This window comes from Cydia pomonella, chromosome 28 (genome assembly GCF_033807575.1).
Source record: "Cydia pomonella isolate Wapato2018A chromosome 28, ilCydPomo1, whole genome shotgun sequence".
Classification (NCBI taxonomy): domain Eukaryota; kingdom Metazoa; phylum Arthropoda; class Insecta; order Lepidoptera; family Tortricidae; genus Cydia; species Cydia pomonella.
In genome coordinates this window covers 9,006,515-9,034,246 of record NC_084730.1, presented here as the reverse complement: position 1 = coordinate 9,034,246, position 27,732 = coordinate 9,006,515, and the positions used below count along the sequence as shown (strand labels likewise).

At 39.4% G+C, this 27,732-nt stretch overlaps 2 protein-coding genes across 3 annotated transcripts in view; one reads left to right on the top strand and one right to left on the bottom strand.

Annotated features, from left to right (window-relative positions):
* Positions 1-1,592: 1,592 nt before the first annotated feature.
* On the bottom strand, positions 1,593-25,083 carry LOC133532967 (kanadaptin). 2 transcript variants are annotated; one of them, XM_061871857.1, is made up of 10 exons: positions 24,486-25,080; positions 23,139-23,271; positions 21,200-21,392; positions 20,567-20,744; positions 20,111-20,282; positions 17,616-17,764; positions 14,546-14,706; positions 11,155-11,313; positions 5,105-5,244; positions 1,593-1,957 (listed from the first exon to the last, which is right to left on the bottom strand). In XM_061871857.1, the coding sequence occupies exons 1-10, from the start codon at positions 24,742-24,744 to the stop codon at positions 1,612-1,614; spliced, it is 1,890 nt and encodes a 629-aa protein (XP_061727841.1). In that variant the 5' UTR covers positions 24,745-25,080; the 3' UTR covers positions 1,593-1,611. The 2 variants fall into 2 exon arrangements, with proteins under 2 accessions (XP_061727841.1, XP_061727843.1); XM_061871859.1 differs by lacking the exon at positions 5,105-5,244 and having other exon boundaries at positions 1,703-1,957; positions 24,486-25,083.
* A 262-nt stretch (positions 25,084-25,345) lies between these two features.
* The window catches only part of LOC133532988 (uncharacterized), an 83,606-nt gene continuing 81,219 nt past the window's right edge, over positions 25,346-27,732 (top strand). The window contains 3 exon segments of the mRNA XM_061871893.1: positions 25,346-25,479; positions 25,803-25,890; positions 26,732-26,833. Of these exon segments, the coding sequence (XP_061727877.1) occupies positions 25,871-25,890; positions 26,732-26,833 (122 nt within the window). The 5' untranslated portion in view covers positions 25,346-25,479; positions 25,803-25,870.

The window sequence follows — 27,732 nt, the reverse complement described above, 5'->3', positions numbered from 1 at the left end:
TTTCGCAGCCGTATGGTTTGTCTCTACTGCGCGATGTTACTAACCTCAATATTGTAATATTTTTTATTTTATTATTAATTTACAAGTTTTGTGTTTAATGGAATCACCTGTCACGACTCTACTCATCGAGTTTGAAAAATACTATATTTTTGAAATGTCGGCCGGGTGAAGTTTGCCTTTGTACACATTGTGTTATTTGTCTTGTTTTATTGATAGTACTTACCTACTTTAGTGTTTACTATAGTAAACACCACTCTGTATACTCGTACAATATAACAGCTTGCGCCGAGGGACACCATATCGCTGCGTGTCTCATTTCGCAGCCGTATGGTTTCTCTCTACTGCGCGATGGTACTGGCTTCAAGATTTCAATCCTTTTTTTATAAGTACTACGCCCTTCGCAAATGAGCGTGCGCCTGATGTTAAGCAGCCACCATAGCCTATGGAAACTTATATTTATATATTCTACAATTACTTTTATTATTATTATTAGTACCAGCAATGCAGCATACAGCACAACAGTTTGCGCCGAGGGGCACCATACCGCTGCGTGTCTCATTTCGCAGCCGTATGGTTTCTTTGTGCTTCGCGATGTTACTGGCTACAGGGTGCGGGAAAAAGAAACTGTGTAGTATAAAGTTATAAACATTATTTATGTGCAGGGTGGCTCGAAGATACGTTGACAAAAGTTAGTACTGTTGTTTAACATATCGTTGAAAATTTTAACAAACTTGCGTTTGTGTACCAAGCCTAAAGGAGAATATTTTGAAGACTATGTGTTTTTTTTTCAGTTAAATGTTACATGTTATAAAATACGTGTAAGAAAAATATTCCTAAAAATGTTTTAAAATAGTTTTTTGGAAAAAACTTATTTATTCTACGACATTGTTTGGACTACTACTAGCTACCCTAAACACCAATTAACAGCTTGCGCACAGGCGCACCATACCGCTGCGCGTCCCATTTCGCAGCCGTATGGTTTGTCTCTACTGCGCGATGTTACTGGCCTCAAGACAACAATGCTTTTTGCACATTTTTATTTAGTCTCGATATGTTTGTTTCTTTATATGTGCGATTCAAATCTTGTAACTTAAAGAACCACTTCCAGGTGTAAGGTGCTGTGTTCAACGAAATGTATTGAGTGAATCGAGACCTTAGAAAGAAAAAGAAGAATTATATATTGAATTTAAATAAATATTATAGGACATTATTACACAAATTGACTAAGTCCCACAATAAGTTCAATAAGGCTTGTGTTGAGGGTACTTAGACAACGATATATACAATATATAAATATTTATAAATACATAGAAAACACCCATGACTCAGGAACAAATATCCATGCTCATCACACGAATAAATGTCCTATAATATTTATTATTATTTATAAGGTTTAAGGTTTAAGATCATTTAATCTCATTAAGAATTTTACAATTCACTTGCACGAGATAAAACATTAATAATGAAAAGATTATAATAATATGGATATGAGCGCACAGGCACTAAATTATAACATTTTAAAACGTAAAAAAGGGGTACCTGATCAAACAAATATTTTATTAATATTATAACTACTGCAATAAAACGAGCAATGATTCAATACAACTATATTTACACATCATCATCCATGATTTCAGGCATATCCCTATCGGACTCTTGTTCAAAATAGTTCTCCGGAACCACATAGTTCTCCGGAGGCCTCATGGGGCCGAACACCCTCTTCTCTTCTTTACTTGCTTTATCTATTTCTTCTGTGGCATTGTCTATATTATCTGTGCTTGCATCTACATTTTTGTCCATGTCCGAATCTTTATTATCTGTATTTTTGGCTATGTCTGTTTTATCTGTATTTGGTGTTTCTTCTTCGTCCGAGTCCATTTCTTCGACGAATTCTGTTTCTGGTTGTTTTTGCTGCGTCGGTTTCGGAAGTGGCTTTTTGTCGTCTTTTAGTCTTATTCTGTAAATAATAATAAAAAAAACATTAAACATCGAAATAATTAAGAGGAATTCCTAGATGCGATTTTTCCAAACAAACGCTCTCGACTGTTTCCTCCCTGGATTTTTAACCTAGAGCAATGATTTTTTCAAATAAGATCAATATCATCAATATCTGTGCCGCTATGTTTTGCTTTTTTGGATTATTTTATTTTGAAGAAACTTACAGCGCCTCGAAAATCGCAAACACTGCTCAATTGAATTGGCTGCATAAAAGGCGCAGTATACAAATGTGACATCAAATATCCAAAAAATCAAAACATAGCAGCAAAGATTATTTCTTCCTCTTGCAGTTTTCAAAATTTCATAATGAGTGGTTGCGTTTTGGAGGAGGAAACAGTCGAGATCGAAACTTCGATTTTTTTGCGTGGGAATTTTAGTCCGAGCTGCAGTTGTCCGTTGTCCTTATCGCACGCACGCACTCCCGCTAACTGCAGCGCGACAGAAACAGCTTCAAAAATTCGAGAGTTGATTTGCTCAGCTAGGAATTGCTCTTAATAAAAGCTAAATATTACTTTGTTATATTCATGTAATGTCATGTTATCAAAGGTTAGATTTGACAACTGCGCGTCATCGTGGATGACACGTGGTCCGTCAATTAGTGCCAAAGAGCAGTAAGGTAGAAGTACTAGTGCTCGACGCTGCACTAGTACTCGACATGGGCACTTTATGTCAAAGTGACAAGGATTAAGTTCGAATACAGAAAAATCTTCGTTGTCCAAATTTAACCTATATTTCCATGAAATAAAGTGCCCACGTCGGTGAGTAGTGCAGCGTCGAGCACTAGTACTTCTACCTTAGATGGCTGCACCTGCCTATTGTCGAGGCAAGTTTCAGATTTCCGGTGCCAATGCGGAGTCATGGTAGACAACCTAGGCTACCACGGCCTCTCTTGCAGCCAGAGTGCTGGGATACCTCAGATAGCATCAATAATAATAAATAAAAACATTTATTTCAGACAGAGCCCATGCAATCTTGTTACTTAATCTTAAAAACAAATTATTAATTGATATACTTAACTATATGATATATTACAATTTAGGGGTTGAAAGCACAACATACGGTCAGCAGTGTTTGACAACATGCATGGACGTCCACCGGGCTAACATAAGGTTGTCCCAGCGGTTAGCAAAAACAAAATTACACAGCATTACAGTATATACTAATGCACTGCGAAATTTAGGACAGAAAGTATACAAATGCATACACATCAGGTACAGAATACAATCTGGGACTGGGTAGGTCAATATTATTTTTAAGTTATATATCCGTAGGGTATTGATCATTAAATTGTGTTATACATGAAAAATAGAATAACAAAACACAGGAGAACCTTAATAACTAACTGAGGACGGACGGTCATCCATCGCCTCACAATGGTTTTTGCATTGCTCACAAATTTGCCTCCAACTACTGGCAAAAAGATCGCAGTCTGGAGCCGACTGGAGAAGTGCGTTGATGTAGTGCAAAGCACGAACCAGTGGTGATTGCCTGTACGCCTTCGTGCGCGCTTTAGGAGCCGCAAGTAAGTCGCGATTACGAGGCCTAAAATTGAACTTTGCCACGGACAGAGAAGGGATGAGGACAGAGACATGAGCGAGGCACACCTTTTCCTCATGACGGCCGCAAAGCCGTCTGTCCTGGCTTCGGCAAACATGCCAGACGCGCTACAGTGTCGCGGCAGCCCCATCAGCACCCGGAACGCGTTATTGTATTGGACGCGAAGATCGCTGTACGCTCTTTGCGTATAATTCAATGAAGTCATCCGTAGGGCCTTTGTCAGTGCCAAGGTGCCGGCGGCCCTCGAGCCCAACGGCCTGGTCAGGGATGAGAGCAAGAGGCCCGACGGAATGACGTCGGTGCCTTGGAGTATGGGACGGCCCCTCTGGGATGCTACCCTGGCACCGTCTCATTTTCCAGGCACCAACGTCGACCGAGTCCTCGGCCAAGTCGCAAGTATGTCGACCCCGGCAGTAGTTACATATGTGCGGCGTTTGGGGTTGAAGCCCCGGGGCCGTGGGGGCGCCGCCTCTATAAGGAGTTAGCGAAGCGCCTTATAGAGGCTTCGGGTGACCAGAGGGCTGGCTTGTATTTCGCTCAGCGGATAAGCATTGCTAGGGTTGCCATCTGTCCGGGTTTCCTCGGATTTGTCCTAGTTTAGAGGGCATCCAGGGAGCGTCGGGGGGGGGGGGGTGTCATTTGTAGTCCGGGTAAAATTTAAAGTCAGGCCGTAAAAAAACCTGTTGACATGTCTGGGTTCTGGACTCTAAAATCCGGGGTTTTCACGCGTCTTGTCCTGGCTTCCAAATTTTAGAGATGGCAACCCGAAGCATTGCTATCCAGAGGGGCAATGCAGCCAGCTTTCTCGGCACCCTACCAAGCGATCTCGACTTGGGACAATTTTTTTATATATAAGTTTTTAATTTAAGTGTTTGTGTTTGTACCCATTTGTGTTTCGTTGTAAATAAAAACGTAGCCCAGATTTAGGTCTCATGGTCAAGGCCCTATTGCCCTATATGTTAAAAACTAACCGTTTCCCATAGACAATCGAGTTGGCACTCTCCGGCAAAGTCTTGGTAAGTATAGCAGCGCTAATATATACACTTACATAATACATACATTAATATATACATTTGATCAGCTAAAAAGTATGAAACAGTAAATTTCTGTGATTTTGGGGTTGGTCCGATAGTAAAAGCTGTTAATAATGACCTATTGGAAAAAAACTATATTATTTGGCCGCGGCGCGCCGGTCAAAATTGGACGACGGCGGCGGCGGTGGCGGCGAATCGGCGGCGGGGCCTTGACTTATGCGAAAACAACTCAAACCGAACCGTATAAGATTTATGTGTAAACAATTCAAATCAAATTTTTGCTCAAAAAACATGTGCCATAAAAATCTTATAAAATAAGCGCATTTTGAATTTCATGGATAATTTATTGAATATTGGCAGGCACGGCCGCATTTTAAAAGTAGCCGTATCTAACTTGTCCACGCCGATAACGCAGCGTCGGCGGCGTCGGCGCGCAAATATTGTCGGCGACGGCGGCGCACATCTCTACCCTATTGTGTATAAGCAGTGTAACAGTATATGTTGAAATAACGAACCGTTTCCCATAGACAACAGAGTTGGCAGTCTTGAGCGCCGGCGCGGCCCGGGCGAGCAGCGGCGGCGCGGCGGCCGGGCGCGCGAGCTGCGCGAGGCGCCGCCGGGAGGACAGCGAGGTTTGGAGCTTACTGATCGCCATCTGTAATAAATAACCGTCACCCTGTGGACATCTTAGCTATAAATGAGACTTGGTTACGTATTGGTGAGGACCTGCGTGCCCCGGCTCCGCCCGGATTCCGCCTGCGTCACTCGCCGCGTCCGGCCGGCCGGCACTCGCGCGGCGGTGGTGTTGGATTTTATATAAGTGAACATATACGCCCGCGTGTACTTACAACACCGACAGCTCCGTGCGTTGAGCAAATGTGGCTTGGCCTTAATCTTAATGGCAGTAAGATTGCTATAGGGACCGCATACCGGCCCCCTTGGCAAAGTGTTGATGTTTTTCTCGATACACTATCTGAGACAATATGTTCACTATCAACATATGACCATGTAGTATTGCTAGGTGATTTCAACATTAATACCTTACGCGCTCATGATCCTAACACAATCAAGTTATCAGATTTTTTACGCACACTACAACTATCACAATTTGTTCATGAACCTACCCACTTTACTGATCACTCGGAAACGCAGATAGATCTAATATGTTCAAATGCAAAAATTGGACATGTAGAGGTAAACTACATTCTTGATCTCAGTCACCATGCATTTATTACCTGTGAGCTGAACATTAGGAAAAATAAGCCAGTTCCAAGGTGGTTAATATACAGACCGCTTAAGGATATTGATATGCAAAGATTTAACGCTGACCTTGAATCTATAAACTGGGAACGCTTGGTGTGTGACAACGTCAACGATACTCTTTTCCATTTCAATATGTCAATTTAACAACTTTTTGCTCTTCACGCTCCTTTTAAAAAAAATCTTATAAAAAAACGACTTCATCCTTGGATCACTCACACAGTCAGGGAGATGATGCGGCTGCGTGATGTAGCGCACGCAAGGTTTCGCCGAACGGGGCTTGACTCACGTAAACAATACTATAAGGATTTAAAAAACATAGTCAATACAGCAATTTTTACCGAACAGTCAGACTTTTATCAGACATATTACAAATAATCAAAAAAATCCCAGAGTTCTGTGGCAAAATATAAAAAATTACGTAGTCGATTTTAAAAAACCTAATGATTTGCCTCCTAATTTTAATAATCCAGATCAGATTAACAGTCACTTTCTTAATTTACCTACAAGGAGAGGTGTCACGTTAACCAGTTTAATGTATTATGAGTTCCATAGATTTGGTTCCGCGAAGTTCATGTTAAAACCAGTAGATGAAGGTACTGTTTTGAGGATCATTAAATCCTTTTCAAGCAACGCTACTGCGTTGCTTGAAAACGGCACTGACAACATCACGTTAGATATGGTTGAACTTACCTTGCCTAGAACTTTACACATCATCACAAGCATCATCAACCAATCCATCTGCACTGGTGTTTTCCCTGATGACTGGAAATCAGCGATAGTTAGACCTATACCCAAAACACCTGAACCTACTGACTTAAAAGACCTCAGGCCTATTAGCATCCTGTGTTTCGTGTCGAAAATTCTAGAGAAAGTAGTATGTCGGCAATTAACAGACTTCTTAGAAACAAATAACATATTACCAAATAAGCAGTCCGGGTTTCGAAAAGCGCGCAGCACAGCCACTGCACTCTTGGACGTGATCGATGACATACTAACAGCGCAGGATAAAGGAGAGGTATCTATCCTAGTCCCGCGCCACCTACACCACACCACACCACCACCACACACCACACCACACCACACCAGCCTTCGACACTATTAATATATCGCTATTGTTGTCTAAACTTATTGAGAAGCTTATTGAGAAGTGTGAGTCATATGCCCTAACGCATAACCTTAAATATAACGTACAGAAGAGCGAGTACATGGTCTTCAAAGCGGGAAGCAAGTGCCCATCACACATCCCACCTATTCATTTGAATGGCATGCAACTAAAAAGGGTTTTCTCATTTAAATACCTTGGGCACTTGGTAACCGACGATTTCCGTGATGACGCTGATATTGAGAGGGAGCGGAGGGCCTTGGCCGTCAGGGCCAATATGATAGCTCGCAGGTTCAGCCGGTGTACAGCGCCAGTTAAAATAACATTATTTCGAGCATTCTGTACATCGCTGTACACCTGCAGCCTGTGGACTCGGTACACGCAAAAGGCTTTTAACGCCATGCGCGTACAATATAATGACGCGTTCAGGGTACTGTTGCGGCTGCCTCGCTACTGCAGTGCGTCGGGCATGTTCGCGGATGCACATGTGGACGGATTCCACGCGACACTGCGCAAGCGCTGCGCCGCGACGCTCCGCAGGGGTGCGCGACAGCCGCCACAGTCTCCTGACCGTCGTGGCTGACAGATGGGACAGTGGCCTGATAAGGCACTGGTCCTCTCTGCATTTATCTCTAGTACCTAAGATAGTTATTTAAGTTTATTTTTTAAGTTAACCTTAGTCATAGCTTTTAATTCTTAAGATGTACTAACAAAATATGGACCATGTTTGTCTGAAATAAATGCATTTTATTTTTTTTATTTTTATTTTATTTTATTTTTATTTTTTTAAACTTGCTTACTATGGTTTCGACGTCGGCACCATAAAATGGTTTGATAGCTATCTTTCAGGCCGTTCCCAGAAAGTTGGGCTACGTAATTATTCTGGACTGACAGATTACTCTTTAAATACATCTGTAACTTGTGGAGTCCCTCAGGGTTCGATTCTGGGTCCCGTTTTATTTATTTTGTACGTGGCTGACATTACGAGTTGTATAAAGAACTGTCACTATCACATGTATGCAGATGACCTACAAATTTACAAAACGTTCCACCCTCGGGAGATACAAACTGCCTTGGAGCTATTGAATCAGGATCTTGATCGTATCGATGTTTGGTCTGAACAGTGTGACTTAGTCCTTCACCCAAACAAGTCAAAGTTTCTAGTGCTCGGCACTAAAGGCCAAGTTGACAAACTCGCCAGCTTTGATATCAATGTTGTGCTCGGAAGGGATCGCCTCGAACGAGTCGGCGGCCCGTAACCTTGGCCTAATCTTAGACGAGCGCTTGCGTTTTGAACAACATGTACTCGATGTCGCTAAAAACTGCTACTATAGATTGAGAGTACTATACCAGGTTCGTCAATATCTCAGTGTCGACCTTAGAATAAAATTATGCGACACCTTAATATTATCCAAACTCAACTATGTCGATACTGTGATTAACGGTTTGCTTGCTGGCTCGTTCAAAGGCGCTCCTACAACGCATCCAGAATGCTTGTGCCCGTTTCTGTTTTCCCATCCCTCCACGTGCTCATGTCACCCCTTATCTTAACAGTGGTAAGATGTTGAAAATGAAAGCACGTCGATCATTGCACTTTGCGACCTTACTTTTCGGTGTGGTAAATTTTCAACAACCCCAATACCATTTTAACAAGTTGTCGTTCTCCTCCCGTCCAATGAGAGATGGCATTCGACCTCTCTGTCCAAGACACGGCAGTTCAGCAGCATTTCGTGGCAGTTTTCGCTACTCTGCTACGAAATGCTGGAACAACATACCCCCTCCAATACGTAACTCTAAAACATTACTCACTTTTAAACTTAAATTTAAACAATATCTTTTCAGCTTCCAACTGCCGTGTTCTTCGCGTTCCATGCACCTTAGTTAGATTATGATTATTTTATGTTATAAATTGAATTATTTATCTATTTTTAACGAGTTGCCTTTTTATGTATATATGCTCTACTATATATTAAACTAAATACATGTCTGACTTTACCTGTTTATATTTTTACATATTTTTAGATATTCCCAACCCACTGACTTCCGCTTTGAAATTTTTCCGTGCATTAGTTTCTAACTTGTGTTAAATATTAATACTTGCTAAATCACTGTGTGACACTGCCTTTACTGTTCCGAGCTATCTTCTTGCCCTGGGCTCCACGGAAGACCAGCGCTGTAGCATATATATGTTAGAGCATATGCTGAGTGGTGTCCAATTGTAGCCTCTATTACAGCATCATCACTGTAACTATTGCATGTTAGTATAAGTAGTTATAACACTTATAACTGTTTAGTGTATTAGATCTTCTTTCTTACTTTTTTTGTTTTCTAATGTGGTGTTGTTTGTAGATGGTTTTGCAATAAACGTTTTTCTATTCTATTCTATTCTAAATAGTACATTGTGGAACGAGGGGGTAAGTGAAATTTTGGATACGAGGGTGGTTATTAATTATTATTAATTAAAGACCCGAGATTGCAATATTCTTACCCCCGGAGTTACACGCAATGTTTTTCATCACACTTGCGAAGAAAAAACTAAATTTTTAACGAAATAATTCTTAAATACGGTGACATAACAAACGCTCGTCCGCCATTTTGTAATTTCTTGACAAGTTAGGCGTCGAAGGCACAGATCTATTCGGCATTCAGCCACGATTGAAAATTATGTAGAAATATTTTAAACGACTGTTAAATTAATCAAATTAAATAATTATAAACGTAAACAAAAATATTAAATTATAAACGTCATTATTTTAAAAGTAAAACTCATTTATGCTACTTGCTTTGTATGAATAATTGACACAATTAAAAAAAAGCTATAACTCCCTAGGGAATTGTAGCTTTTTTTTTCACAATCCATAACTCTCGCGGGAACAAAATAGGTCTTTGTCCTTCAGTACACCTGCGTGAAATAACATCTTTTTCGAGCAAGTGTGATGAAAACATACTTACTGAATTGTATAGTGTAAACTGTGTTTGACTAGAAAATACAAGAAACATGTATCTACGCTACAAAAATGAGTTCTTCTAGTGAAAAAATATAAATGTTCCTGGCCAAATTTGATATTTTGATATTGTCAAAATGATTATTTATGAATTTTATGATATTATTGATTAATTATTGTTAAATTTTATTTTTCGTATGACTGATAATCATCACCAATGATTTTGTAAATATGTTTCTGCACGAATTATTCATATTATAATACTTATATACTTGTTTTGACAATTAATTATTTCTAGAAATTAATGTAAAATATAAATTATAATTTTAAATCCTAAATTGTACACCCTAGCAGGGTATCATGTACCTACTTGACTATATTTAAGACCAAAATGTACAAATGAACATGATTTCAATGGAATAAATGATATGATATGATATGAAAATTAATAGTTTAAAAAACACTAGAAAAACAAATTACGTGACCTGTCTCACAAGTGCAAACACGACTATTATACGATATTCCATCTCTGAATGCCAGTGCCTATCTTCCGGCTTCATCATGAGACTTTGAAACCTAATCGTGGTCAAAGTTCATTACAAGACTTTTCTAACAAATCCAAACACAGCTATGATACGATGTTCCACCATGAAGTTCCAGTTCATATCTTCCGGCTCCATCATCAGATCAGTTCGGCAGTACCATATTATTATATTGTCATCAGAACTACATACAGCTGCCAATTTTCATGACGCTACGATCCTTGGAAGATGGTTAAATTAGTTACCTTAGATTCCATTACATAGTTACATACAGGTCGACCTAATAAAAGCGTGTTAAAAATTAGTTGTTCTAGTGAATAAAATATAAATCTTCCTGGTAAATAAGTTTTTGGCAAAAATTCATTTTTGGTGCAAGCTTTTATCGCTGACTATGATTGTTTGTTCTTGTCACAGTCTCTTTTTTTTATTCTCCACCGTATATTTTAGCAAAGAGAATTTGAAATAAAGGTGTCTTGTCAAAGAAAACTATTTTATTGTACGACTTTGTCGGCTTTATTGATTTATATATCCATGCCAAATTTCAGCTTTCTAGCACTAACGACCACGGAGCAAAGCCTCGGACAGACAGACAGACAGACGCACATGGCGAAACTATAAGGGTTCCGTAGTCAACTAATAGGAATTAGTTGACTACGGAACCCTAAATTGTGTCTGTCTGTCTGTTCGTTAATGAAAGGACTAGTCAAACAAACCTTAGTTTTTGATATCTCCGCCTTATGTGCCATAGTGGTCCCAGGTATGGCTTGCATGTAGTCCTCCATATCTTGAGGTTGGTTCTTGGCAGCTCTGAGTCGTTCTAGAGTCTTCTGTTCTGCGGCTATCTTCTCTTCTAGCTCTTTGATTTGCTCCAACTAAAAAAAAACAATATTAATTATGTGAGGAATAATTAGGTATTATCTTTTGTTTTGGCGACCGGTCTGGCCTAGTGGGTAGTGACCCTGCCTACGAAGCTGATGGTCCCGGGTTCAAATCCTGGTAAGGGCATTTATTCGTGTGATGAGCACGGATATTTGTTCCTGAGTCATGGGTGTTTTCTATGTATTTAAGTATTTATAAATATTTATATTATATATATATCGTTGTCTAAGTACCCTCAACACAAGCCTTATTAAAGTTATTAAGCTTACTGTGGGACTTAGACAATTTGTGTAATAATGTCCTATAATATTTATTATTATTATTTTGTCAATAAATATAGGATATTTATTATACACCGATCGATCTAGTCCTATAGTAAGCAAAATAAGGCTTGTGTTTTTTAATAATAATAGTTGTTTGTTAGGATTAACTGATTTACAATCTCCAATTCTCCCTCAATTGCTCAAAGATTAACTGGAAGAGATCCCTTAAAGGGATAAGTTAGCCTTTGTACTAATGATGAGTTTTTTCCCTTTTTGGTTTTCTTTGTTGTACTACATGTCAAGTCTAAAAATTTCCGATGTAGGGGACCACCTGTTATTGAGAGTCAAGGTCATTTTCAAGTTTTAAGTATTTCATTTAGACCACAAAGTGACCGTTCTTCTTTATTGTGGCTATATATTTCAAGTACACACAATAAGATATTTTACAGTACATATGGGGCTACTTTATAGTAGGGCTCCTGATATCCGTGATACACGCCGATCCGTAGCTACGGGTTCTTAAGCCCGGCGGTACTAAGATCACGAATTTCACGAACACGGCAAGGTACGTACCTCGTACCTGCGTTCGCGACCGGATTCACGTGACACGCCGTGACCGTGACACGCCATGATACGTAGCCCGTACCTGCGTTCGTGTGCGTAGCTTCGGGCTCGGTTCCGTTGGATAGGTACTTATCGCACGTCTCGTAGGTTCGACACGCCCGGGAGAAAAATAAATAAGGACTAGGTATTATTGAATTGAGTTACCACTTAGTATATTGAATACGGGACGTTCGTCGGACAAACATTTACGTGTGAATTAAACTTAAATTGTATTTTTTACATCGATTCGAATATAATGATTATATCTAAATAAGTTAGGGGTTATCCTGTTTTTTGTATAACCAGCTAATGATTAATAGTCAAAACTAGCGACCTGCTCGTTGCATAGCACTAATATAAATATAAGGTGTAAAACTCCCTAGTAAGTATCATTATAATTATGAACTTAAGCAACGCTGTGCTACTGGTTGTCATTATTAAATCAAGAGAAGACATTTTTTTCTGTTAAGTATTAATGAAATGAATGAAACATACTTGTAAAAGCTTGCTACTATCAAAGAATATAACGTAGCCTAAATATAAACAAGGCAATCCTAATCCAAAGAAACAAAAGGGTAATAAATTTCTGCAAATCTTCGGTAGGTATGATAAAGGTAATACAGGTAAACAAATTCAACAAAACCACATCGTACGGGCCACGGGCCACGGAAAAAAAGTACGCAGCTGCAGTTCTTATCAGTTTCGGACTTTCGGCACATTAAAGAGTACTGTTTATTTCTAGATTGAAGGTAATAATAACATATTATTGTTCGAGCGTTTTATTGTATGACTAACTAGCTAAGCCAACATATCGGGTTTTTTTTTTGTAGATAAGAAGTGCAGTTGCACGTGCAGACAAAGATAATAAGATTTGCGAGCGACTTATTAAAATGAAACAAACAATATACATAAGTAGCTGTGGGCTTTACCTTTTATTCGTGAAGTTGAAAGAAGTGACCGCGATGTTTTGTTTTACAAATTCGTGGTATTTTATTTAATCTGGAGGGGGCAGTTTAGAATTTTGAACTCACATTCATTGTCATTAGTTACTCCTGACATCACAGTTGGTCTCCTGACACACAGTGTTGTTGTATTATTTTAGCAACTCGTTTATTAAAGTAGCTATTCATTGTAATTAATGTTTGGTTCTTTTCATTTATTACTCATTAATATTTAAAAGGCCTTACTATTGGAAATAAATTTTAATTGAAAAGTAATGAAACGGAATTAGAGCTATGAATAAAAAAATCATGATAAATATTTATTCGTAGCTCTTAGAGACCGCATCGTATAATCACTCAACGTCGCGGGCGGACCGAACCGGCGTGTTCTTAAGATACGTGAAGCCGTGATCACGCCTACACGGATCTACACGGATTCACGTACCCTAATTTCACGTAGCCAGGCAATGTCACGTGCGGAACGGACCAGAAAACCGTTGCCGTGAATCACGAAACCGGGCGCACGGCTACGGGTTCACGAATCACGGACACGACCGCGAGCCCTACAGTTTATAGCACTAGTGCGAGAAGTAGCATATTACGTTACTGTGTCGAACATTTAAAGGGCCATATGTACTGTAAAACGTTGTACGATACATGTGCGAATAGGTAATTCGCAACTCGTGTCGATTTAAAACACTCCCTTCGGTCGTGTTTTAATTTATCGCCACTCGTTTCGAATTTCCTATTTTTCGCACTTGTATCGTAATGTACTATTTCATTTAAAGTATACGGTACCATTTTTAATCAAAAAATTTCAAAACGTACCAGTTACTCATGAGTATTTGTCGCGTCGCTTCTCGACGGCCCCCGAGCGGTCCAGAGGGCCTACCGCGAAAACCGAAATTGCGGGGATCTTTCTCATTTACTCTCACTAAGACGTAATTAGAGTGACAGAGAAAAATGCCCGCAATGGGGTTGGCCGGTCGAAGTATTAAACAGATGGCGCCATCATAGCTTGCCCTGTCAATCCCTAGAATTGTGTCAAATTCTTGTTTTTTTTTTGGAATTTTGTGACCTGGATTCCAGTACTTTAAGCCAAATCTCATAGAACAAAACTAGAGACAGGGGCAAGCTATGATGGCGCCATTTATGCAAACCTTTGACAGTTGCCAACCCCATTGACGGACTTCGATTTTCGCGGTAGGCCCCCAGGAACGTGTCTTGCACTCACCAGTTGTTAAAAAACACCAAGTTGTTAAAAAGTTTATAATGAGCGCCTATAGCTCACTAAACTGTATTAATTTATTGTTATTACTGTCTAGGATGGAAATGTACACTAGATTAAGTAATTACATTGTACTAAATTATGTTAAATAAAGAACTAATATAAAAAAAAAAAAACAAAAAAAACTCACCAGTTTGTCATACGTCAGCGGCTCCTCCTTGCTGTCGCCGTACTTGTCGCGTCGCTGGTCGCGTTTCCGCTCGACGGCTCCCGTACGATCTAAAAACGTGTCGTCGTCGCTGTCGTAGTAGTCGTCGGCGCCCCAGTCGCGCTGCTTCCGGCGACGAGATTCTGGAAATAAATAAATAATAATCCGCCATCTAAACTAAAATGCACGCCTCTAGTCCACATGTAATGTGTATAAAAGTGTACAATACGACGTACACGTATGTGTGTTGCGACGACCGGTCTGGTTTCGTGGGTAGTGACCCTGCCTACGAAGCTGATGGTCCCGGGTTCAAATCCTGGTAAGGGCATTTATTCGTGTGTTGAGCATGGATATTTGTTCCTGAGTCATGGATGTTTTCTATGTATTTAAGTATTTATAAATATTTATGTATTATATATATCGTTGTCTAAGTACCCTCAACACAAGCCTTATTGAGCTTACCTTGGGACTTAGTCAATTTGTGTAATAATGTCCTATAATATTTATTTATTTATCCTTATACAAATATCTAGTCCCACACTACATACATCAGTTTTGGCACCAAAACGCTTATTATTTTCGTAGTCGACATTTGGCATCGAGTAGCGGAATTATCAGTACCGCTATTTGACACTAGATGTCACGAGTGTCGCGACTGACGAAAATTGTATTGCTCAACAGTTTCCAACTACTATTACAAGCAGAGGATGCTCCAGGCTCCGGATATGCATAAACTGTCCTCAGGGCAATAAAAAACTGCCCTTTTCAGTGGACAACTCGAAACTGCTTTTGTCAGAGCAAACGTCACTGTTTCTCTGTTTAACCAGTCCCGCGACACTCCTCCTTTTCGGCTTTTCTCGGCTCAGCATTGCTCCGAGCAATTATTAGGGTTGACACAACTTGACGTCCCTTTGCGTGCACGACCACAGATAACATAATGACGAATGTTGACAACCCTAAATGGCCGAAAGGGATAGTGCTATACATTAGAAAGGGACAGCATAATTCGTCTCTGAGTCGCTGTCAAACTTCGGTTTTATAGGAAGTGTCATTTCTGTATGGTACTACTATTATTTATTCTGTGGTTTAACCGCAGTAGATCGATCAATAAAATATTCTTATCAGAAGAATTTCACTGTTTCTATTGGGACCGGGCGAAGTGCATGGTGGGGGTAAGTAAAGCGATCCCAGCGCATAAGGTGAGCAAAATTTGAACTAACTGCGGATAGCGTCTTTAACATTTCGTACAATTATATGGCTCGAAATGAAACTTTGATTTACGATTACTCCTGAAATATTCATTTAAATTGTATGGTGTAAGGGATCATTGTAAGTATTGTATTTATTTTGATAATTGTTAATAATGTATCCATGTAAATAGCTTTGCAAATGCCACATATTACGTGATCTTTTTCTAGAAGTTACGAATATGTATAGTAAGTTATCCTTAAAAGATAGACATTTAACATCGCGGACTTTTTTGTAGACCTATGAATGAGAAACAACCCCACCATTCATTGTGTTGTTATAGCTCAAACGGATTAGGCAGCGTTTTCGATGAAAGCTCCTAGCCAGCGTGATTTTTTCCGACAACATCGTTATATTTCAAACAATTTACACAAAACCTTAACAAGTTATATACTTAAGCCTTTCTCAAGAATCACTCTATTGATAGATGGAAGTCGTATGAAAATCCGTTCAGTAGTTTTTAGTTTTGGAGTAGTTTTATAAGATGAATTGACGTTTTCCCCTAGACTTGCGGACACTAGGTTGCGTGACAGTCGTGCACGCTCCCAATAACGAACACACGACGACAGTCGATGTATATACGAGTACATATATGCTATGTATGTATGTTTCCACAATTTAAGCCCAACCCAAAGAGACTTAAACGTCACAAGGACTATCATTCATCATCTGGACCCGGGTACGTCCTTAAACTACGTCCGAAAGAGAGGTATGGGCACTGTAAATGTCATCTCGCTTTGTGTGGTAGGGCACAGCACAGCGGATGTCATTCCAGATCTAGAGCAGAGCCCAACTGGGGAAGTACCTCCACCTTACAGAAAACCGCAGCCAAATAACACTAGACCCTACTCATAGTGTTGTGTTCCTGCCGGTGAGTAAAGTTGCCAGAGTTCAACGAGGGTGCGGAGTGTTAGGGTCGACAACGCGCATGTAACTTCTCTTGAGTTGCAGGCGTACGTAGGCTACGCAGAAGTTTGTGTTAGTTAGAAAGAGATAAACATACCATGAGATGCCTGTCGCAATACCCCAGCGCGGTCTAACAGGCGGCATGCCGCAAGGTCGCATGCCACACCGGCTTCCTTCTTTCCCTGGTACAATATATTGTGGCATGCTACAATCTTATGCCACATGTAATCTAAGTATGTACTATATTCACCATGAGATGCTTGTCGTAGTACCCCAGCGCGGTCTAACAGGCGGCATGCCGCAAGGGCGCATGCCACACCGGCTTCCTTCTTCTATCCCTGGTACAATATATTGTGGCATGCTACAATCTTATGCCACATCACCACATGTAATCTAAGTATGTACTATATTCACCATGAGATGCTTGTCGTAGTACCCCAGCGCGGTCTAACAGGCGGCATGCCGCAAGGGCGCATGCCACACCGGCTTCCTTCTTCTATCCCTGGTACAATATATTGTGGCATGCTACAATCTTATGCCACATCACCACATGTAATCTAAGTATGTACTATATTCACCATGAGATGCTTGTCGTAGTACCCCAGCGCGGTCTAACAGGCGGCATGCCGCAAGGGCGCATGCCACACCGGCTTCCTTCTTCTTTCCCTGGTACAACATATTGTGGCATGCTACAATCTTATGCCACATGTAACCTAAGTATGTACTATATTCACCATGAGATGCTTGTCGTAGTACCCCAGCGCGGACTAACAGGCGGCATGCCGCAAGGGAGCATGCCACATCGGCTTCCTTCTTCTATCCCTGGTACAATATATTGTGGCATGCTACAATCTTATGCCACATCACCACATGTAATCTAAGTATGTACTATATTCACCATGAGATGCTTGTCGTAGTACCCCCGCGCGGTCTAACAGGCGGCATGCCGCAAGGGCGCATGCCACAACGGCTTCCTTCTTCTTTCCCTTGTGCAATACTTCGGCGATGATTGGTTGGCCGCGGGCGTCCTCTATCGGCAGCTCTACCCTGTAGACAATTAAATTCGCATGAGAGATTTATTCTACACTATTCTAAATATAGAAGAGATCTTCATAGGGATAAGTTCGCGTTTGTAGTTTATAATTATATATCTGGTGTTATATATCCTTGTTTCATATAATAATAGTACATTATTACAGAGGCCGGAGAATCAATTCGTGGATGTCTCGATTTTTTCGGACGACGCGAGGCATATATAGTGCTTTTTTCCAAACATGCCAGTAGGCTTGAGTCGATCAGGACCGAAGAACTAAAAGGAATGAAATCCAACCACGGACCGAAACGAACTAGTTCATCTTAAGCGCTCTTAATCGGTCTCGGTCCTTTAGTTCAGTAGTCGGTACGTCGGTACCTAGTAACAAATCGGTCGGGAGCGAATGATCGGAATGAGTCAAGTTCAAGAAAGTCGCTCTCTCACGCTCTCGCTCTGTTTATTTGCGAGCGAGAGCAAGACACATACCTAGTCATCCTCATTCAGATCTCGAGATTTGCTCCTGAACTAAATGAACTAAAAGAGCGAACTAGTTCGTTTGACCGAGATCGGAGCGCCCTTTTTATAGACCGAGCGGGCACAACTCTACATGCCAGGAAATATGGTAAAATAGTCATATTTTAAGGATTAACCAGCACTGAAATCGAACCTTCACCTCAAAAACGTCAAAATCAATTTTCCTCTTAATTATTTTAAAAAAGTTAAAAGGCATACCTTATTCTGCCATTCAGTACCATTCCATATTCGTTCATTCAATATAATTGTGCAATATAAGATATATGTACGCGCATGGCATTCTTAAAAAAATAGTCTTTGATTTATGGAGTGTGGAATTAAGAGGAGTGACATCTCTTATGGTAGAACTGTTGCAAAAGTGTCCAGCTGTCAGCTTAAATAATAGTTCCAAATCTTTACAGAGTAGCGCTAGAGTAGCTAAGAACCCAGGCGTTATTGACGGAGTGAATTGCGCTGTCTATGATTTGTTTTTTTTGTTCAAGTACTCTAGGTATTGTAGCGCCACCTATATAAAGTTTTTTGATGACACTTTTTGGTACATGGAGATTTCGTTCCTTATCTCCACCTTCCATACTTTTATTTTATTAAGCAGTATTCGCACGATCTTACACGACACGACTCTATACTATAGCTGAAATGATGCTAACCGGGTCGTGTAGACACACAGCCTGCGGCTATATTAATTAGCTGTTTGCGTTTGTCTTAGTGGATACATGTTTTTAAAAAGTAAAAAAATAATACAGTAATAACTTCCCGTCCGCTAAAACACGACAATAATTGTTAGATTTTTTTTAACTTGAGTTTGACCATAATGAAGAACTTTCCGTAGGTACTAATTTTGCTACAATAAGGTGAACATTTCCGAGCATATTGGGGAGAGAAAGTGTTTATTACTTACTAACTTACTTAATACATTTTCACCTACTCTAAATTGGCTTGAAATGTGAGGCGATAGGGTAGTAATAAATTAACATAACGTAAGTGATGTGCCTATACTTGTCTCTACAGTACTATAATTTACTCGAAATCGATTCCGGAGTACTCTAATTTCTTCCATATCACTCTAAATCAACTCCACAGCACTTCATGTTTTCTTTATCATTCAAAATCACCTCTACAGCGTTCTAAACACATATTTACCTAAATAATATCTACTACAACACACTCTAATTTCTTCTGTCACTCTAAATCGCCTCTACAGCGCTATAAACTCTTATTATATAAAATATTTACCTGCAAAATATCAACTCCCTACACTTCGTCTACACCACTCTAAATCGCTCTAAACGTATCTTTACCTGCATAAGAACTACCCAGCGCCTATGTCATCACAATGATACGTCAGTTCATGTCCCTCCCTCTCGAAGTACCCGCGCAGGGTCTTCTTAGGGTCCTGTAGGAAGAGTTCCTCGTTGTAGGTGGCCACGTAGGGGTTGTCAGCGAGGTTTGGTTCTTTATTACTTTCACTAAATACTAAATAAATAATATAGGCTTCTGAAGCTTCCGAATCACACTAAATTAAACTCCTCCTTACTTTAAATTGATTCTACAGTCCTTTAAACTATTGCATATCTCTTTAAATGTACTCTATCATAATCTAAATTAGATCCACACTACTCTTATTTACTTTACCTCACTTTAAAGCCGATTACACAGACCTCCCAATTATTCTACAACACTAAATATATTCCACCTTACTCGAAATTGACTCTAAAGCACACTAATTTCTTCTACATCACTCTAAATACAATACCTCTTTTTAATTCGACTCCACAGCACTCTTATTTTATTTTACACCACTCTAAATCGCTCTAAACTTTCTTTACCTGCATAAGAACTGCCCCGCGCCTCTCTCGTCACAATGATAGGTCAGTTCATGTCCCTCCCTCTCGAAGTACCCGCGCAGGGTCTTCTTAGGGTCCTGTAGGAAGAGTTCCTCGTTGTTGGTGGCCGCGTAGGGGTTGTCGGCGAGGTCGGGTTCTTCCTCTGCGTCCTCGCCTAGAAAATAAAACTTTAAACGTAAATTTCACGTTTTTTGATAAATGGATTTTCACCTAACAGACACCATAAATAAACCTTAAGCTATGTAACGGCGCGGGTAGTATATTCTTCTTCTTCCTAGCGTTTTTCCGGCATCGGGGTCCGCTTGACAACTAATCTCAAGATAGGGTATAGGCACTAGTTTTTACGAAAGCGACTGCCATCTGACCATCCAACCCAGAGGGTAAAACTAGAGTTGGATTTTTAGGTAATAGGAAATAGTTAATAAGTAGGTCACTCACCCATCCCCCAATCAATACCCTGCTCCTCCTTCCTCCTCTCCTCCGCCTCTCTATCCTTCTCCCTCTGTTCCACAGCCTCCCGTATCATCCTCTCTCTTTCCTCCTTCATGGTTTTAGCGCGTTGTTTTATCTCTGTCACGGTGAGTTCGGATTCGCCTTCGCAATCGAAGTCTGGGCCCTAAGGAAAAAAATAGACTATGCTATTCAGTTTCTTTAAATGTACTTAGCCATACCGTGAAGTTAACGGAGTTAAAAAAAACACCGTGTATGTACTGAAGACAACACACACTTGGTCATAAATGCTCAAACATTTTTATTGCATCTCTTTCTCTAATATCACAAAAATACATTTGTCCAAATACAATGGCAAAGTGTTCTAATGGACTTGAACCCACAAACAGATTTGAAGCTGCATACTTTGCAAATACTAACCAAAACTATATACTTAGATTAGACATAAATTTGTCATTTTTGTTGTAAAATTAAAGCGAGCGCAGCATCATCGTTAAGCGCGTGTGACAGCCTACTGGTTTTTGCACCTTCTAAGGTGCGCGACGCGTAGGTATAAATCTGAGGTTACGCGGAGAGTTCCATAGGTCTGGTAGCCCATCGGCATACTGGTAAAATACTTACCAAAACTATATAAGTCCGTGTGCTGCTCCCGAACTTGATCTGGTGTCCCACCCTGACTCTCGTGTAGTGGTTTGGCTTCAGTCTGTCCCGGTTGAGATGGGTGCCATGGGTACTGCCGAGATCATAGAGGTACCAGCCAGAAGGTGGTTCGTCAGCCTCCGCAAAAGCTTTGTATTGGAGGACTGCATGGTGTCTGGAAATAATGAATTATGTTAGTGTTCAAAATCTAATCTTATTATTATTATTTTCCTTGTCAGGTTAGGGTTTTCATTATTATTTCCTTTATTTATCTTTTTCTCTCAGATTAGGCTTTTTACAATATGTATATAAAAGTAAAATATAAAAACACTTACAAAACAATACAAAAGATATAAACACATTATAAAAAACCTAACCTAGGGTGCCGCCAGCAGCGGGGCAGGGCCCAAGCTGCCGGTGGTCAGGGCCGCAGAGAGAGGAACCGGCGGACTATCCGCGCCGTGTCCAAGATCACCGCCTTCTGCATCTGACCCTTGATCCATCCACCTAGCGAGTCTCTCAAGGTGTTGGTTGAGACTCTTCACTATGAGACCTCTTGGAGCTGATGCGTGTATATCGCAGCACTTGTGTTTATTTAGCACTTTTTCATGTTCTAAAATGTGTATCTAGTCTATTTTTGAAAGAGTTCACTGACGGTGCACTAACAACAGTTTCTGGTAGAGAGTTCCACACATTTACTACACGATTTGGCAAGAAGCGTTTCCTAGGGTTGCTAGCACATGGACGTTTGATTAGTTTTTTAGAATGTTCTCTCAACCTTACATTCTGGCTTGGTATGTATAGGTTTTTAATATTTGGAACATGATACAATATGTTTTACAATACATACATATATAACTAAAATATAAAAACCCTTCAAAATCAATACAAAATACATATAAACGCATTATAAAAACCTAACCAAGGGTACAGCCGACAGCAGGGCAAGGCCCAAGCTGCCTGTGAACAGGGCTGCAGAGTGAGGAACTGACAGATTATCCATAAATAAATAATAATAAATAAATATTATAGGACATTATTACACAAATTGACTAAGTCCCACAGTAAGCTCAATAAGGCTTGTGTTGAGGGTACTTAGACAACGATATATATAATATATAAATATTGATAAATACTTAAATACATAGAAAACACCCATGACTAAGGAACAAATATCCATGCTCATCACACGAACAAATGCCCATACCAGGATTTGAACCCGGGACCATCAGCTTCGTAGGCAGGGTCACTACCCACTAGGCCAATCCGGTCGTCAAATTAATTAATATTAACGTCAAATTAACAAATAAATTAATTAACTTTACTTGGGTGTCTTGGGTTACCCCACACTAGTGTCTCGTCCTGCACTCAGATGGCTGAGATACGCGTAATACTCGTGAACGGGTGCTGTTTGTGGAGACTGGTCTGTTTAAGCTAACTTTATTCTTGAATATAATTACAGTGAGGCACCTCATTCGGTTCTCGTATGTTTCTTTTATACTAATGAATGTTTTAAATATATGGAATTTTGACTCTTAGAGACTCTATACATCTCTAAGGATGATTTGATAAAAATCATTTAGTTCTGACATTTAGAGATATTTACACCTCTAAATAATTTTAGATATTTTTTTATATCTGTTTGTGTTTTTAATTATTATTATTTTAGTTTTTTTGTAATTCGACATTTAGAGACTTGTCTAAGTAATAATATTTTTTTACTTTCTTTTTCTCTGAACAGTAATACTTTAGGGTTCATTAATATTTTCAATAAATTGTATTTTATAATTGTTGATGTGCTTATTTTTGCTTGTATGTATTCCATGTTGACATGTAAAGTGCCCTTGTGGCCTATATGGTGAATTAATGTTGAAGTTGAAGAAGACGCTAGTGTGGGGTGCTCCTTACTGTAATGGAGTACCTGGATATTGTAGGATGTGCCATCACAACATCACAGTTGGCGAGCCGCCCAAATACATAGTATGGTTGCTGCGTGAGTGGCACTTTATCCACTATCATACCAGACTTTATGACCTCCAAGGCATAGTCAGAACCTGAAAAATATGGTATGTGTAAAATATTTGTAGTAAATAGTCACATTATGAATATTGTATGACTATGAATACAAAACACAATAAAAATGCGGTTTCACATTGTTGTACAAGGGTTTTAGCCCTGGCTTGTACTTAAGAGTTTCACGGGAGTTTTGTATGAGGAGTATCTTTTAAAAAGGGCTTATTTTTATTGGCTTTTCATAGAGAAGTAAGCTCTTTGGAATAGACACTCCTCGTATGAAATATAACTTGATAATGCCACTGCTGAGCATAGGCCTCCCTTCCAGTACGCCACTTGTCCCGGTCCTGAACTAATCTCATCCAGAAGTGACCTGCAATCTTTTGAATGTCATCCACCCAACAAGCCAACGGACGCCAGGGGCTTCTTTCATCCAAAAAAGATCTTTCCATGCCAAAGATCAAACCAATTATGTTATAAAATAGCACCTTTAAATTTTTAAACCTCTACCATGTATATAGTACATAAAACCAGATCCCTTTCTTTTGCATAATTATCGAAAGTCATAATGTAATTATAGTCATATTATCATTAGTCATAACTCTGAAACCGTTAACTTTTCAGGAATTTCCTTATGTTATCCTATAGATAGGTTAGGTTTGTTTTATGGCAATCCTGAAAAGTTACGCATTTCTGAGAAAAACCAAATTATGGCTAACGAAAATGCAGGCAAACAATACATTATGACTTAAAACTTTATGAGAAACAATAGAGACCCAGATAAAACTATATATATATATATATATATATAATGGAAATATACAGAGGATTACTATAACTAGCTAAAATCTAAAATAGGCCCTTGAGACATTGTACCAAGGATGCGGCATAGTTCATTATGTTCTGATGTTTTCATTTTGTAACCAAGTCCAGCTTAATAATGCCATACTAAAGCTTAAGTTACCTACAATAGGAGTATATATTGGGAAATAGCAGCTCAGTATTAGACCTATTTCTGATATAAATTGCATCATTATTCAAGATTACACACAGAGCGAGCGAGCGCTCGTGCGAGAAAAACGCACACGCCGCCTCGGTCGAGGCACGTCTTCACTGGCCGGTTTGTGCGTGAGGAAATTGCCTCGCGCGTATGCTCGCTCTGTGTGGACCCGGCTATTTAAATTTATTGTGCAAGGGTTGTGTAATTGTGTTTACTTTACAATAACATTCCATTCAAAGTAATAAAAGAACTCACCATCAGGGCAAACACCAGACCACTTAGGCTCTTTATATGGTATGGGAGTAGAAATCTCTTTCAATAATACCGCCGGCGGGAGGTTACTTTTCGCGCTAGATTCAGGCTTGCTCGGCGCCTCAGGCTTTTGCTCGGGTGGAGAAACCTTCTCGACATCAGTTTTAGCTCTTTTAGGCAATTTCCCAATGAGGCCGACGAGCACAGGCTTTTTAAACTCTGTTTCTGTTGCATTATCAACCTGTTCCGACTTTTCATCCATTGTTTTCTTGCAGTTCAACGGATACTCTTTGGGACTTGTTGCCTAAGCAACAGTTCAATGATTTTTACAACTATAATAAATTATTACGTATAAATTAGAATAATATAGTAAACATTACGCGAATCGAATTCACAAAAGACGTGAGACGAGATGCAGACATGACAATGACAGTAATGTGACAGCTTGGTGGCGGCCATCTTGACAGCATTTTTTTTCTTGTTTTTAGTTGGCTATGCCCATGAAATATACTGCCAAAATGATAATGAAACTTGTTATAGACTGTCAAACGACTTTGTCAGTAGAAAAAGGCGCGAAATTCAATTTTTTTATGGGATGTTATTAACCCTTCACTTTTAAATTTACCGCGTTTTTCTACTAACGGAAATGGCTTGACTAACTATATATAATCAGGCAAACCCCATTTTTCAGTAAATAAGAGCAAATAAAAAACTATACTCACCCCTTTTGGGTGCCAGTACTAGCGTACACAAAGATAGTATGAATGTCTCTGTCTATGTTTACTTGAAATGAGACAGTCCCTAGTCAAACAATAAAAACTTTTTTGAACCAATACTTTTATTTTTAAATATATGACATATTTTCCATGCGAAACAAAAGGACATCACGACATTAATAAATAAAAAAATCTATGGCTGCGTTTGTCGAAATGTGTTGTGTTTAATTCATAAAATTATCATAAAACTTAAAAAAAAATTGAAAAACTAATGTGTATGTGTAAGTATACTTAATATCGATTTTATATATTTTATTTATAAGGCACAGCGGAATTTTATTTAGGTCGAATAGGGTACTCCCAAATTGGGGAAACCTTGTAAAAGACCACAGTATATCTATATTATATGTAGTATTGTTTTCCTGTTGCTGTTAATGATAATGTTGTGGAATTTCTGATGATGCACTATGTTAACAGCGACCTAGGTGTACCTTATCAACATTATCCTTCTTTTTGAAGTCGATGTAATCGGTTAAAATTTATGTTGTAGATCTATGGTGTTTGCTCCTAAGTGTGATTAGCTACTTTAAAATTTTAATTTCAGAAAACAATATAACGACGTACCGTCGTTCAGGAAAATAGTACTGGTTCAATTTTCGAAGACTACGAATAATGCCTCCTGACAGTAAAAAGTAAGTAATTTGTATGTAACAAATAAATAATTTGGAATTTGGAAGTATTCGTATTTAGATATATTTTCTGCATCATTTATAAATACGGACATTGAATCGACCAAGCTTTTTGAATGTATATGATTCTTGCAATGCTTAGTAATCAAATTCATATCCTATCCTATATTAGAGAAGCGTGGGTGGCCCCGCGGTACGGCATATTAGGCGTACGACTTTTAAACCAACATGCCAATCGTTTACGCTCCGTAGCATAGCGAAGTCATCTATCTCTATCACTAGGTATTTTATATTAGTGCGACAGAGTCAGTTGCGTTTCGTTCGCTACGGAGCGTCGTCGATTGGCATATAGGCTAGGCACCTCAATTTGAAAGCCGTATGCCAAATATGCTTACGTTGGGGAGTTGCATATTCTGCACCCTCGGGTGACGCCCTTGTATCGTGGGTGTGAGCCCCGCGGCTGGTACCAAGTTTCTTGATGTATACGAACATTACGAACTATCACTTGGTATGTACGGTCGAGGAAATTGATTCTTTAGCAATTTGCGGTTCAATTATTTACATTTGGTTGTTCGTATCCTATGAGTAAGAGCTATCCAATGTAAAGTGAACCGTAAACTGAAAAATAATCAATTTCCTCGACCGTATCCGACCGTACCGCTTTTTGGTGAAAGAAAACACTTGGAAGTTCAGACGGCAGTCGTTTTTGTAAAACCTAGTGCCTATGTTAATTAGGGTTCCGTACCAAAAAGGTACAAAAGGAACCCTTATTTTAAAAATAATGCCCCAGGCAAAATGCCGGGTCGGTGCTATGAGGATGATCATGTTATCTTTTGTTTTTCAGTGCCGGAGATGCACCCCCGTCCAAACCAGGGCGCTCCAAAGTAAAAATGCAAACGGTCGAGGAAGAACCACCACCAAAATCGCCATCTCAGCTCCTTCTTGAGTAAGCACGTTCATCATATCGTCGATAATTATATGCTGTTATAATTCAACTCTTAACGCCGAAAACCCATAAAGGGGTCGTAAGAAGTCGTGTCCGTAGCGCCAAGAATGCTTATTAGAGCCATGGCCTACGTTAGCAAAGTAACCCTCAACGTTCCAGCACGATATTTATATTTGCTAGCTTATGCCAGATAATGTCGTGTGCATGAAGTTCTTAGGTTTGACAGATGGCGTCCAAAAGGTTCAAACTCCTGACGAATTTCTATCAAACAGTTCTAAGAAATGTTTTGGTATAGACTAATGACCTTTAAACACGCGACTTCAAACATAAAGATAAAGATATTTTATTATTCAAGTACGCATATTATGAACGTCAAATAAAGCTACACCGGCTTTAATCCCTACACCTCTGACATGATCTGAGCCTCTGACCTAGGGTTGGAAAAACCCGGAAAAATTCCCGTTTTTTTCTAAAAGCCATGTTTTTTTTAAGTTTTATTCGGAAAAAAACAATGTCACTTAGTTTATGTATTTTTCCGAAAAAAACCAAAAAATCGGAAATAAACGGAAAAAAACGCATGTTGAAAAGAACTTGCGAATGTTGACGACGTCATTGATTCGGGTATGATAGATTTAGATGATGGCAGTGACAGTGATTAATAAATGTAATAATTAGTACCTATTAAAGTTTCATATCTTTCCCAAAAAAACTGAAAAATACGGAAAAAAACGAAAATTTCAATGCATTCTGAAAAAAACGATTTGATTTTTTTGAGAATTTTCAACCCTACTCGAGAAGATTGAAATCCCCCTCAATAGGAATCTCTGCATGGCTGTGACAATTTTTGTTGTTTTTGGTCACTTGAGTTCCATGCCCTAATTATGAATGTAGATCCAGAC